The sequence below is a fragment of the Pelodiscus sinensis genome, chromosome 8, assembly GCF_049634645.1.
Source record: "Pelodiscus sinensis isolate JC-2024 chromosome 8, ASM4963464v1, whole genome shotgun sequence".
NCBI classification, from domain to species: Eukaryota; Metazoa; Chordata; order Testudines; family Trionychidae; genus Pelodiscus; species Pelodiscus sinensis.
The window spans coordinates 67,221,115-67,235,688 of NC_134718.1; the positions used below are offsets into that span (position 1 = coordinate 67,221,115).

The 14,574-nt window shown below is 40.7% G+C and overlaps 1 protein-coding gene across 1 annotated transcript in view; it reads right to left on the reverse strand.

The window, feature by feature from the left end:
- Positions 1 to 14,574, reverse strand: part of SMC3 (structural maintenance of chromosomes 3) — a 71,003-nt gene that overhangs the window by 17,915 nt on the left and 38,514 nt on the right. The window contains exons 11-19 of the mRNA XM_075935490.1: positions 13,615 to 13,779; positions 12,681 to 12,802; positions 11,786 to 11,999; positions 10,674 to 10,777; positions 10,350 to 10,449; positions 9,716 to 9,876; positions 6,199 to 6,340; positions 2,288 to 2,438; positions 298 to 450 (exon numbers count right to left, since the gene is read on the reverse strand). Of these exons, the coding sequence (XP_075791605.1) occupies positions 298 to 450; positions 2,288 to 2,438; positions 6,199 to 6,340; positions 9,716 to 9,876; positions 10,350 to 10,449; positions 10,674 to 10,777; positions 11,786 to 11,999; positions 12,681 to 12,802; positions 13,615 to 13,779 (1,312 nt within the window). The remainder of the gene's footprint in view (positions 1 to 297; positions 451 to 2,287; positions 2,439 to 6,198; positions 6,341 to 9,715; positions 9,877 to 10,349; positions 10,450 to 10,673; positions 10,778 to 11,785; positions 12,000 to 12,680; positions 12,803 to 13,614; positions 13,780 to 14,574) is intronic.

Here is a 14,574-nt window from a genome sequence, read left to right on the forward strand (position 1 = left end):
CCAGGTCAGAATCCACTCTTGCACCCCTACAGCCTTCCTGTACCCCAATCCCTGCCTCACAATCCCCTCCTTCATCCAAATTCCTCCACATCCTCTCCTGAACGTTAATCCCCTAGCGCAAGCTGCCTTCTACACCCAGCCTCTGTCCCAGACCCTTCATCTCCTCCATAGAAAAGCGCAGCCCTTGATCACTTATCAAAATCTTAGAGTGGCACCCATCAAAACTATTGCCCACTCCTGCCTTATTACCATACAACTTTTGCCACACAACACACACAAATACATCAAAAAGGATATTTTCAATGTTTCTGCGCAAGTTTTCATTGAGTTTTGCTTCAAGTTCACCAAGTTCTTCTTCCGCCTTTCTAACATCTTTTTGCAGCTCAAGCCGAGACTTTCTCGTGTCATAATAACCTCCAGTCAGAGCACCACGATGGCTGACTTGATCACCTGTGAATAGAATGTAAATGGTACTTTTGTACTGCATACCACAGAACACATGTTCTTTAGAGCAGTTCCTCAAAAGGTAATGATTATTCTGCTAAAATGTATTTTAAGTATGTCAGTTTCCTAAAGAGATTCTATACAATTCTGAGGAGTTATGCTTATATGAAATATTTGCAATAATCTTACAAAATGTAACTTCAAATGTTAACAAGATAAAAAAAATCAATTTTTGTGAAGCTTTTAAAAAGTGTATTTAATGCCTCTCAGCATTGTGCAGTTCAGTTTCTTTTATTAGTTTCTGAAATCATATAATCTATGTGGAAGTCAGTTTATATGAACAGCAGCACATCCAAACACCATACCAGTTTTTCAAAATGCATTATATTAGAGTAGTTGCTTCAGTACGGGCCAAAATGGACAGACATAATCAAGGCAAACTGGCTTAACCATAAACAACTGGGCTGCATCTAGACTAGCAAGATTTTGCGCAAATACTTTTAACGGAAAAGTTTTTCCGTTAAAAGTATTTGCGCAAGAGAGCATGTATACTGGCATGTGCCTTAGTGCAAAAGACTTGCCATTTTAGCCATCGGGCTTTCTTGTGCAAGAAGTTAACTTGGCTGTCTACAGTGGCCCTCTTGCGCAAGAATACTTATCCCTGTGCGGGAGCGTCAGACTATTTGCGCAAGAACCACTGATTTTGTACAGTACAAAGTCAGCGTTCTTGCGCAAATACTCGCGGCCAGTGTAGACAAGCGGCAAGATTTTGCGCAAAATCTTGCCAGTCTAGACGCAGCCCTGGTGTGTGCTATCTTATAACACTCCACCAGAAAAGGAGCAAGATCCAATGTTGTCTTAACATTTGCGGTTGCACTGCATCCTTTTTAACAAGTCTTCCACCTTACCTCTTCATCTGTAATTGCTGTCTGGACCAAACAAAGCCTTAGTTTATTTTAAGCCTGACAGATATTACAGTTAATTGTTTTGCCCAACAAACATTACTTGTCACTTATCGGGATCCATAAAGAACTGCCTCTGCAGATACACACAGCATGCATACACCAATAATGCTGACAGACCCAGTACTGTTGGTGTACAATAACGGAATGCTCTATAATGCAATGATTGGTTGGGTCCTGTAACTAACATGTGGATCCTAACATTTGGACTTAAGGATATAAAATGGACTATGGCCTCAACTGCCCTTAGTTTCTTCTTACACATTTAAAAAGCTTCATTAAAAATATAGGAAAGTGGCAGACTGAATCTGAAAAAACACTCTTAAGAACCAGTTACTGTTAAATAATCATCCTCTCTCAGAACTGGGATCTGAGAAACTTCTCAAAAGAGAAACTAGCAGCATAGCCCAAGGGGAGCCATTAAACAGAAGACTTCAACAAACAGGGAGCTACCAAGTCAAAACAAACACGTGACTAGTACACCAAAGCAGCAAACCCACACTTCTTAGTAATTATGACAGCACATAAGCACAACATGGAAGTTGTTTTAAACCTGGTAGAATAAGCTTCTCAATTCCTCAGGGAAGTCAATACCAGATAAAATCAGTTACAAGTCTAATCCATTTTGTAAGCCTCTGGAATGAGGAGAGAGATGTCTGCTGATTTGTCACTTCAAGTTACAAAAAAAAATCTAGAGCACTTAAATGTTTTGGATTATGACAACAGCACTTTTAACATTTAGTCTGTTTCATCTAGTTTATCCGGTAAATTACCGTACTATCAGGTTTTACAAAGAACTCTAAGAAAGTAATACACTAGTTTCAGTGAATCCTGGTCTCCCTGTTTATCCACTAAATTAACTATATAATTGTGATACATACCTTCCAATGTAATACAATCCATAGTGAAAGCTCTGGCCAACTGGGTGGATACCTCCATGCTACGACAAATAAGTGTCTTTCCAAAAACATGTTTGAAGGCTTTGTCAAATCTGGGGTTGTATCTCAGTTTGCTGATCATAGGAATAGCATCCTGAAAATGTAACATTCACATCAACCAAAGCAGCGCATAGCAACAATAAGCTGCACCAAAATGGCTCCATAACCTGAAGCATCCACTGGGTGGAAGCATCCACTGAGAGTGGAAAAATAATATAAAGAGACTCCTCAGCAACTCAACAAAAAGAATACTATAAAATAAGCCTTCACATTTACAACAATTTCTGTAATCTTGAATTTAAAAAGCAAAATAATAGGAACAAGTGTCATGGAGTGTGGGGGAGAGTGACTGGGCCCTGCACTCCCCTCTGCAGCCAGATGTGACTCTCAGCCAGCAAGAACAGAAAGTTTATTCATTGACAGGGACACACCGTAGCACAAACTTGTTGTTACAGGACCAGGAACATTCAGTACAATTCATCTTTGGTATAGGAGGGCCCACAGCCTGTCTGCCTCCACCCGCCCCGCCTCCCTCCCACCCAAAGCCAGATAGAATCCCTTCTCCTTAACCAGAGGAAAAACTAACTCACACACCCAGCCACTGGTTCTAGCCATCAAAGTAGCCCTGTCCCCTCCTTTGTCCTGCTTCCTGTGCCCCATGTGTTATCTGACTATCACTAGTTGCATCTCTCCCTAGCTTCAGGTGATAGAACAGCCTGGGCCATTCCCTTCGTGCCTTCCCTCGGGAGTTCTCCCCCAAAGATCCTATCCCCTGCTGGGCACCACACATACGCACACAGAGTCACTACAGAGTAGCACAACAGTAGGAATCACATACAGCATAAAGCAAAATGAACACAATCCCCACTATGTCACAAGTCATTCAAATGTACTGAAGAAATGAATGTCATCATAATTAGCATAAATGCCTGTGATTGTCACCACAAATTACTGTTTCCGCATATGGCCATCAGAGTTCCCTCTAATATTTTATATCCTTGGGTAGGTTGAATTTTCTTATGTGCAACACCAATATTGAGGTAGTGTGAAGATGTGTACCACTAACTATATACATACATATAATATATTCTACACCCATGGACGTGTGCACACGTGTGCGTGTGTCCGTCCCCATTGGTGTAGAATATATTAAAACAAGGAGCAATGCTTATATTTAATATGAAATCAAATAAAAAAGAAAATTAACACTGCCCTTGGAGTACATGTATCATCATCCTAAAAACTCAAGATAGTAAATACACCAAAAAGCATATTATCCACACATACATAGTTCAGCTTTAAAATGCTAAACAAATCGATGCGTCAACTACAAATATTCATGCTCTCCTTACAAATACTAATACAATATTTACTGACACTGGAAAGGAGAGTAAAAGGCATTCATTAAGGCTTATACAGTTTTTCTGGGGAAAGTTTACGATACATGCTATACAAGAACAAGTGAAACAGAGATCTGTAAAAACAGATAAAAGTTCTCCTGGTTTGAAACTTTCACCTTGTGTATATCACCAACTCAAAGAGTAAAAGCTCCGGAACAAATTAACACGTGGCTTTAGGGTTTGTAGAGAGATGAATGTTTCGAAGAGCTTGCAAATAAGGTTTCATACTACAAAACAACTAGCATCACACCTAGTACTTGCTACTTCTGACTCAGAGCCAGAACTCTACCACATAAAGATCTGATCTTATTGCAATACAATATACCATGTATTAATTAGTAACACAGAATTTTAAAAAATAATAATTAAAATCAGAGTTTTAGATATCTGCAACACTCCAATCTTTTTCCTTCTTATCATAAGTCATTAATACCTATGTAAATTTTGTTTGAAATGTAATCATGAAAATGTCCTGGCACACACACACATCCTATGCAGCCAGCTTTCCACTCCACCCTTCCCTCCAACCCTCTCCCTGCAGCTAGAGATGACTAATCTGGACTGCAGCAAGTGACTCAGGATACCCCAAATAAACTCCCCCTTTCCTCCACCTCACTGCACAGGTGCCAGCACCCACCCACTCCCTTTTTTCCCCACCTACTCTGATACAAGGTGCTCCCCCCAACCCAGCTGGGGGCTAGGATAAAATCCTGCTTCTCAAACTTGCTGGCCCCAGCAGTCTAGCTGGGTCAGGACACAACACAAACTCACCCCTTCCCCCACCTCACCCCAGGACAAACAGGACAAACTCACTCTCTACTTCTACCTCACCCCAATGCCAGCATCCACTCACCACCTCTTTCCCCTACCTACCGCATGCAATCAGCCCCTCACCATTCCTCTCTCAGACCAAGTGGCTTGAGGACAGTGCTGGGTTTCTGCCTTTGCCACACTCTCATTTTGCAGACAGGATTTTCCAAACTCCCCTCCCCTGTGACACTCTCCTCCCGCACCCCCCCAGCCAATTACTCCCTCCCTTCTCTCCCCCAACTCCCCTACAACTCTCCCTCCAGCTACTTATTCTCTCATTCCCTCTTCCTTATCTCCCCTCTCTGAGCTCCTCCATATCAAGCAGGCATCTCCCTTTGAAGCTGTTGCTCAGCGAGATGGTCCTCCCCCTGCCGGTCAGCTGAGCTCACTGCCTGCACAGGGCTCATTAAAGGGCTACACAGTTGTGCAGCCTACAGGCAATTTAAATGGCCATGTGTTTATTGATTGTGGAGCAGTTTAATTAGGGTACATCTAAACAGCAGTGCTAACATTGTCGAAATAACTGCTTGTAATGTAGAAGAGGACTATGTCAAAATAATGTTGAACCGGAGGACTTCTTACTCCGACTCTTGTAACCCTCATTTTACGAGGAGTAAGGGAAGTCAGAGGAAGAGTGCTTTTTCTTGGACTTCCTGCTGTGTAGACAAGAGTCAAAAGCCGAAATAAGCTATTTTGATTTAAACTATGCAACTGATGTAACTCAAGTTGCGCAGCTTATTTTGGCTTTAGCCCTGCTGCATAGACATGCCCCTAGAGAGCAGGCTTATTACAATTCCTCTCACACATTTAAAAAAAAAAAATCACACTCGCTAGTTACACACCAAATTCTGAAAATGCGAAGGGACGGATTTTAAGGTTTGATTTTACTCTCAACTGAAGTTAATGACAGGCCTGCCAGTAATTTCAACTGAGTGAGTTTAAATGATTGTTATTGTGTCTGTCAATTTAACTTTTTCTGTAGAAGGAATATTGTTGGTGCCAACAGAAACATACATACATATATAATGTACTTCCAGAGTGAATGTGTACGAAGAATCAGGTTGTTCCTATCTGTATTATTTGTTTGCTGTTTATGCAAAATTAATCAGAATATGTAAAAAGTCTAGCTGACCTACTGTACCATAGTAAAAAAGTATATTTTTAAGCTAACCTACAAATTTCAATTTTGAATTCAAATAGATATGTACTATAAGTATATTATCTATTTACTAGTGAAAATATAAGGGTGTTGTTAAAATTTCCGTTGTGGTAATGGAGCATAACTAGTTCAAATAATAAATGTGATTGTTGTATGCTATGTTATATTTATGCTCTTATCCAGACCTTGTAAAAAGATAGCCTTCGAACTTGAGGAAAGTACATTTGACAGCACTTATACATTTCTATTCAAATTACAGTGAATCTTTTTAAAATTATTAAGTATAACATTACGTTTTTGAATCTACCAAGTGTTAAAGAGATTCCTACAGAATTGCTATATTGAAATAAATATATCCAGCCTGAAGACAATAACGTTATGAAAGTAGCACCAGCACAAGTATGTAGCATTTGTGTGACAATCACATGACTTGTAAGTTATTATCTACTAGAAGAAAACAGAAGTCCTTGTCAACACTGACTCACATTGGTTTCTGGGTAAGCAGTATCTCTGACATCCAGCTTGTTGAGAGGCAGAAAAGTTACTTCTCCGGGAAGATTCATTTTATTAAACTCCATTAAGATCTTTGTACTGACTTCATCGGAATCCACAATATGATAAAATAACCTAATTTAACAGACCAAAGAAAAAAAAACACCAAGATTTAATTATGCCACAAGTTCAAGTTTCCGGGAGCCACTATCCAAAACAAAACCATGGTTTATTTTCTCTAGTTTTGGCATTACCACACCTTAGAAAACAGGTGGAAAAAATATCAGTCACTGAATTTTTTAGAAAAAGATAACTGACATAGTACTAAAATCTTATGAAACACCATAGAAGTAGTTAGGTTTGGGTTGTTTTTCTTTTTGACTGGAGCTTCCCCTATGACCAACAAGCATTTGAATTCAATTTTTTTTTCTCATCATTCCTGCCACAACCCATGCAATAGCAAGCTTATTTAGTCTATCATTCTCCTCTGTATGCCAGGGATGGGCAAAATGGCCTCTGCATGCCGGATCCGGCCTGCCAATTAGGGCCTGGGGACAGGGGAGCGTGTAAAGCTTCCTCTGCTCTGCTCCCGCCCTGCGAGCAGTGCTTCAAAGTGCTGAGTGCTCCTGGCAGGGCGGGAGGAGGCTATGTGTGCTCTCTCTGCCCCAGGCCCTAACTGGCCTAAAGGGCAGGGGACCAAGGGAAGTCTCCTCCCACGCCAGGGGCATGGGCACCTTGGGGGAATGTGGGGTGTGGGCAAAGGCATTCTCTCATCCCCAGACCAATCATTGTCTGGAAATATCTTGGCCATGCCCCTTCTGCTCAATGTCCCTGCCCCTTCCTGTGCAGTCCAGGGTCACTTCAAAAATTTCCAAAGTGGCCCCTGGCAAAAAAAATTATTGCCCACCCCTGCTGTATGCATTCAAACAGAAACAACTTATCTAAGGACAGGGTCAGGGTGGGCAAAATTAAAATGCTCTGTTCCACGTAAATCAGCTTTCAGCCACATATTGAAAGGGTGATAAAAAACAGGCGCCACTGGGTGCTATCATTACCAAAGGGAGTCAACAAGGATAATCTTGACTGCTTCTCAAACTAAGGCTTTATCTATACTACCAAGTTTTGTCACCAAAAACTGGCTTTTGGGTAGCAAGGCCTTTGGGTGGGTGGCAGGGGGAGGGGGGAAGAGAAAGAAAGAGAAGTATGCGTACACACTACATGCCACTTGTTGGAAAAAATACCTGGTTTTGGAAACAAAATTCTTTCACCCCACAAGACTCCCCTCCCCTTCAGTATTAACAAAAGAGCCAGTGTAGACACCATGCCTGTTTGAATACTGCTGCCCTGCAGTCCAAGCAGCGTGCATGTTCTGATGTGCCTGGACTCTAAGCAGCCCCAGAGATAAGGAAGGGGAGGCCTGGCATGTGTGCCTGCATGATCACAGTTGAAGGGAGGGGGGGAGGGGGAGAGGCTTAGCATACATACATGTCAAGAAGAGAGAGACTCCTTCCCATTGCTATCGCAGCTCATGTGGCTTTTTTAGGCATGAGGCAGGCTAGAAGCACAAATAAATCAGCTCCGCCCAAGTTAACTGATTCATTCTCTAAAACACTTGCAGCATCACTGTGTAGTTAGTAACACTGGCTACATCTACATAGGCACTGCAATGCAACTTTCTGGCCAGGATCCCAGCCAAGGTGACACAATGGAGTTGTAAATCCTTAGGTGTAATCTTTTACTTACCCATTTTTAAAAAGACTGAGGACAAATAAAACATCTATCAATAAGTCAAGACAATCAGAAACAAGAACTTCTGAAAGTACCCAAAAAGGCAAAGGGATAGATGTTCCTTTTACACAGTGCGAATAGCCTTCAAAAATGCATAAAAAAAGCCAATGTCTAGATCTCTTTAAAGAGGCATTTCATGAAGATTGGATCATTGGATCACACTCTACTTGAGGATATTAGCCATTCTGAAATTTCAGACTGCAGTTAAATGCTTACTTAGTGTTCTTTGTAAGGAGTAGATCACAAACTTCTACTCTTGAGACTACAGTAGCTTCCATCCAATTCATTTTCAGGTACTATTCCAATGATAGCCTGATGGTTTGGAGCGCTGCATCCTAAAGACGGTCATTTCTATAGTACCCTGACAGATTATATTTACCAAAATGTTTGGGCAAATAACCTCTAGATATTTAGATAGTGGACTATAGGACAGTCTCAGTAAAGATCTTTTGTCTGGAATTTGCTCTTCTCCTTCACAGTTTTACTCAGCAGAGCCCAAGTCTACTAATCTTTTGGGCACACAGCAGGGATTTTCCTAAAGGGACAGGCTGAGAGAAGAAGGGGTGTAATTTGGGTAATGAGCTTTAGTCAGCAGAACTCTTTTCAGTGTCTTTTTATTATACTGTGTGAATTTGATTAATTCTACATATATGTAACTAGTTTGCAACAGGCCCAAGGTATAAATCAAAAGTATAAACCCTCCCATGACAAGCTTGTGCCAACACCTGGTCTTCAATACGCATAAAGTCAAAGAAGTGTTGTGAGCAAGACACAAGAAGTCATTCTGCTGCTCTACTCTGCACCAATTAGGTCTCAATTGGAGTATTTTGTCCAGTCCTGGCCACCACACTTCAAGAAAGATGGAGAAATTGGAGAAGGTCCAGAAAAGAGTAACAAAAATTAAAGGTCTAGAAAACATGAGCTATGAGGGAAAGCTGAAGGAACTGGGCTTCTTTAGTTTGGAAAAGAGAAGACAGAGGGGACATGATAGCAGTTTTCAGGTATCTAAAAGGGTGTCACAGGGGCGGGGGAGGCTATTGTTCTCCTTGGCCTCTGATGATAGGACAAGAAGCAATGAGCTTAAATTGCAGCAATGGAAGTTTAGGTTGGACATTAAGAAAGACTTCCTAATGGTCAGGGTGGTTAAACATTGGAATCAACTGCCTAGGAAGGTTGTGGAATCTCCATCATTAGAGATATTTAAGAGCAGGTTGGATAGACATCTACCAGGGATGATCTAGACCAGGGGTAGAGAACCTCTCAGCTTGCCTGGATCCAGCCCGAGGCTCAGGGCTCCCTCCCAGCATTGAGGAGCCTTTACTAATGCTCCAGCACCCCTGCTACCCCACTGTGGCACTACAGCGCACATAATCTGCTAGCTTGGTCCCGGCCCTCCTCCCCCTCTGCCCCACCCTCCCCAGCCTCTGGTGTGCAAAGAGAATGTGGGGACTGCTTTTCTCCTTCTCAGTCAGAGGCCACGTCAGTGAGGGATTGTTTGGTATCTTTTGCTTCTCACTTCTGAAATGACTTATTTTTCTGTGGGTCAGCAGCCCCCAACCCAAAAAAAGGTGTCCACCCCAATCTTGACAGTGCTTGGTCCTGCCGGGAGGGCAGGGGACTGAACTCGATGACCTCTCAAGGTCCCTTCCAGTTCTAGTAGCCTATGATTCTCTCCCTCTTGCCCTTTCAAACTCAAGGAGAATTCAGTACAATATAATTTACCTGTTCCCTGCAGTAACTTCAACACAAGTGTAGAAAGCAGGCTCACATTCAAAATTATTCATCACAATTCCATGGTAACCATTTAGAACATGCTGGTTTATGCCTTTTCTGCGAAAGTGCTCCAAGACTTTGTTTATGCTGTCTATACCATTTAGAATGGCCTGTCATAAAAAAATATAATAAACAACATATTACTAGACTTCAAGGAGCAGGTGACCTAGAAATAATGCTAATCTAGAGTTATTGGTCCTTTGTCTTGCCAATTTATATATTAAACTGACAAAATGTTTGTAAGCTTCTTGTTTGGATTAAAAGCTTGTCAACAAATTCTAATGGAGATTATGAATGACGCATGATCTCACTATCAGCTGCTCAGTGGCATCCAAGGGGCCTTATGAAGGCCACAGTCATAGATCAATTCTTGTTAGGACTGTAGACAACACGTGGCTAATCATCTGGGTAGTATTCATGGGCTTTCACTAACTACACTAAGGCTACCACAAGTTCCCTCCCAACCCCTGGCAGCAAGCTGATGTTTTGGATACAGGAACCAATAGGCATGGTAACTTGAGAGTCTAAGAGCTACCAGTTTTCAATGCTTTGAAAAATTGAATTTCAGCAACAACTCTCTCACCTTTCCTGTAGCTGCTCTCAGAAGTTGCTGTTTCTTCTCCAAGTCTTCTCGTTTTGCAGCAAGAGCTTGCTGTTCTGCATTCTCCTCTCTCCACAGATAACTACACAATGAGACAAATCAGGTTTAAGCACTGGAATTACCAGAACATTTGCAAAGAGTAAAATGAGGTTAATTAACTTCCTTCTAGCGTAGTCGATTTTTAAAAACAGAAATGCAGAGGTTTAAACTTCCAAACACATGACTGTATTTTAAAATAGTTATGCCAAGTTAATGACTACACATGATTTATATTGTATACATACAATTTTAAATAAATGTACTAACTTTCTTTCACTCTGTAGTTCATCTTTTTTGTTTTTCACTTCATAATATTTTCTGTCCAGTTCTTCAACACGAGCTTTCACCTCATTAAGATCTTGGTCCAATTTCTAATGCACATAAAAAATAAATCTTTAAACAGTAAGACTCTAGCTTCACAATGAATTCATATAGCTTATTCCATGATTTGCAAGTGCTAAAGTAATAAGAAAAAAAAAAAGATATTTAGAAGTCAGCAGCAGTGGCGGCATGGACACTATGAAGAGAATGGATGCTAATAGCCAGACAAGAAGGATGAAGAAGAAGAAACAATGAACAATTTATTTTGCTGATGTTGATGTTCCAACCACCATCAGAACTAAAAGGATTAAAGAACTGGAAGAAATAGTAAAAGCCATCATAAGTTACACTATAAAGTGAAATCATAGGAAGACCTTATTGCTATCTGCTTGGTCCTTTGCAACACAAAAATAATAAGCCTGTATAAGACTAAATAGTTGTACAAGAATAGTGACACGATTCACAGTTCCATATATTTACTGGTATCTCCTGGCCTGAGAGGGCACCACGGGCCAGGAGCCACAGGAATTCACCCCAGCTCTCTGCCTCTGTGATAAATTCCATGCAGCTTCTAGCCGTCCTGGTAACTTTGGGAGCCGTGGGGAGTTCACCACAAGGGCCAGTACCTGCAGCTCCCAGTATTTGTGAATTTTGCCATTTGTGATGGTGCATGGCTCTGTTCCAAAATATGGTTTACACTTGCATATCATTTTCTGTGTGTGACTGTTAGGGATGTAAAATCCAGTGTTAATTGTTAACTGGTTAAAATATAACGTTAACCTCCTGCTGTGCCACAGGCATGGGAGTAGCCCCCCACCCGTGGCACGGCTGGGCTGGAGCAGCCCCCAGTGTGCCGCCGACAGGAGGTTGCTCCAGCCAGGTTGGGTGCTGCTTAACCAGTTACCCCGGTAAGCATGGTGGTAAGTAAAAGCAATCATCCCATGCTCTGGATTTTAAACAGAAATAAAACTTGTTCATTGAAACAAATCCAATTATGGACACAGACTTTAGCCCTCGCTCTCAAAACACCTCTGCAGTACTAAATCAGAACTCCTTACACTGTATTGCTCCAGATTCTTCTCTTTATTAGCCTCTGTATCTTCTAAATCCTTGTGTATTGCTGCAATCTGTCGTTTTTTGTCATTGATTGCCTGATCTAGAGACTTGAGTTCCTTTTTAATCCATTTATCCCTTTCTTCTTTGGAGGTAAACTGGCTTCCTCGGCCTTGTTTTGCATAAAGATCTGTTCTTTCCTGGGTAGCTTGTGCTAGTCTAGACAGAGAAAAAAAAAAGTTTCTTAAGAATGTGTCCAACATCTCATTTTAAAATGTTATTCGGAAGATCCAAGAACAAAGTGTTATCAAATAAATTTTAAACTTAACAGCAATAGAAAAACAATTTGCATTATTTTTGCAAGCTCTACAAACATTTCAGAGAAAGCTTTAAAATGAGTAAAGCAAGTAAGAGGCACTAAATTTACTTTTATTTTGAATTTTCCTTTACTCTCCAGGGGGTTGCTTTTTTTTTAAAGCTTGAAAAAAGTGCCCTCTCACTTATCAGCAAAAGATCCTCAACTCCTTTGTTTCTTCAAGAACAGGGCAACATGGCCCTGATGCCTCCTTGTTCAATAGTATATCACTGATTCTTTCAATCAAATTTTTTTAATAAGGTTCTTGAGAAACAACAATCCTCTTCAAACTAAGTGCCTGAAGCAATGAGCAAAACCAACATGGACCATATAAGCACCAAATGTCTGTGCTTTTCATTTAATTTTAGTTTTTTAATTTGTTGGAAAAGGGGCATTTCTTTGTAAATAAATAAAATTAAGACTCAAATGAATGTTCTCACTTTTATAATATCTATCAAGTAATTTGTTTTTTATTATATACAGCTTTGGCATTATTTCTTGTTCCTTCTAAATTGGTGTAATTCCTCATATGGAGAGTCACAGACCTAGCAATTCCTCGCTCTTCTTTTTCTTTTACACTGTTGAATTTGGGCTCCGTTTCTGCTAGCTCTTTCTGCTTCTCCTCAATTTTCTCAAGAAGCTTCTGTCTTTCCTTTAACAGTCTTTTCTAAAAGTAAACAAAGTAATATTTAATACCAATAACTTATAGATTAACTTTGTACAATTAAATTAGTGAACACAGTAGCCTAGTAGGGCATTTATGGAACATATTTTAAGTGTTCTAACTATGCCAAACAGACTCTACTGCTTGAGTGACACTACACTACTTTGATGGATGGAAAGGCAGGCTTCGATTAGCAAAGAAGCGGGATTTCATATATGCTATTTTTTGAGAAGGTGCATCTATATTAGGGGCACATCTACACTACATGGAGATTGACATTGCCGTGGCTGATCTTCTGGGGTTCGATTTAGTGGGTGGAGTATAGACCTGCTATATCAAACTCAAAGGGGGCCCTCCTTGGCACTGGTACTCTTACTCCTCACGAGGAGTAAAGGAAGCCGACAGGAGGAAACCTCCTGCAGTATAGATGGGGATTTAAGATACGTAGCTGGAGTTGTGTATCTTACTTGGACCTTCCCTTGTAATGTAGGCCAGGCAAAGGAAAGTAATAAAGATCAGTACAGGCCAAACAGTTGAGTGCAACTCAGCACTGCTACACTGAATGTTCTTCTTTAGATGATTCACAGAATGACAAACAAGGTAAGGATGATGTTTACAAAATAGAGGAATAAAGACACAATTTTACAGCACTCGTAAGTGTACACAGAACTCTTACTTTGTTGTGAAGTTCTTACATCTAATAGTAAGAGTCATAATACCTTAGTACTCAGAACATGTGCTTAACTTATAGCCTAAAATGTGATCCATACAAAAACACTGAATTTGTACATTTCATTCTTGCTGCTTTTTCTCACCCTTTGTTCACTGTTGCCAGCTAGTTCATCTTGCAAGTCCTTAGCTTTAAGTTCTAATTTGGTCCTCTGTTTAATTTGCTCCTGTCTCTCAGCACTGAGTTGCTCCTTCTCCTCTTTCATTGCTGAAATCTTTGTTTTTAGTTCTCGAACTTGTCGTTCTATATCCTACACAAACAGAAATTTGTTATGTTACTAAACAGAAGGTTTGTGCATATCATAGCTTTTTCTAATCCACATTTGTGTTAAGGGAATTAGTACACAACAGCTTCATTATTTAACCATTAAGATTAAAGAGAATGTGAAGATACAACATGAGAAGAAAAATAATTAACACAATATGAAGTCCAAACATCTTTAAAGTTAACCTGAAAAAAATGCTTGTTTAATTAGCTTTAAAACTGAACAACATGCATGAGATAACACATTCCTTTTAACTAGCTAGACTTGATTTATACATTGTTAGTGACAGCGTATCCACTAGGACCCGTGGTAAATTGTTCCAGTGGCTAATAACTATGTCTTAAAAACATAAACCTTATTTCCAGTCTGTTGTTCTTCAAGATGTGTTGCTCATGTCCATTCGAAGTAGGTATGCACGCCGCGTGCACCACGTCCTTCGAAGCATTTTCCCTAGTGGTACCCGTAGCACCGACGGGACATCCCCTGGAGTGGCACTGCCATGGCGGGGCATAAGTACCCCTGCCGGCGCTGCCCCACCTCAGTTCCTTCTTGCCGGATACGCCGACGAAGTGGAGGTAGGGTGGGAGTCGAATGGACATGAGCAACACATCTCGAAGAACAACAGTTACAGGTAAGTAACCGTTCTTTTCTTCTTCGAGGGGTTGCTCATGTCCATTCGAAGTAGGTGACTACCAAGTTAACCCCACGGAGGAGGGGTCGGAACAGTCATAGCACCAAAGTCATAAAGGAAGGTGAACAATAAACAGATTTATTTGAACA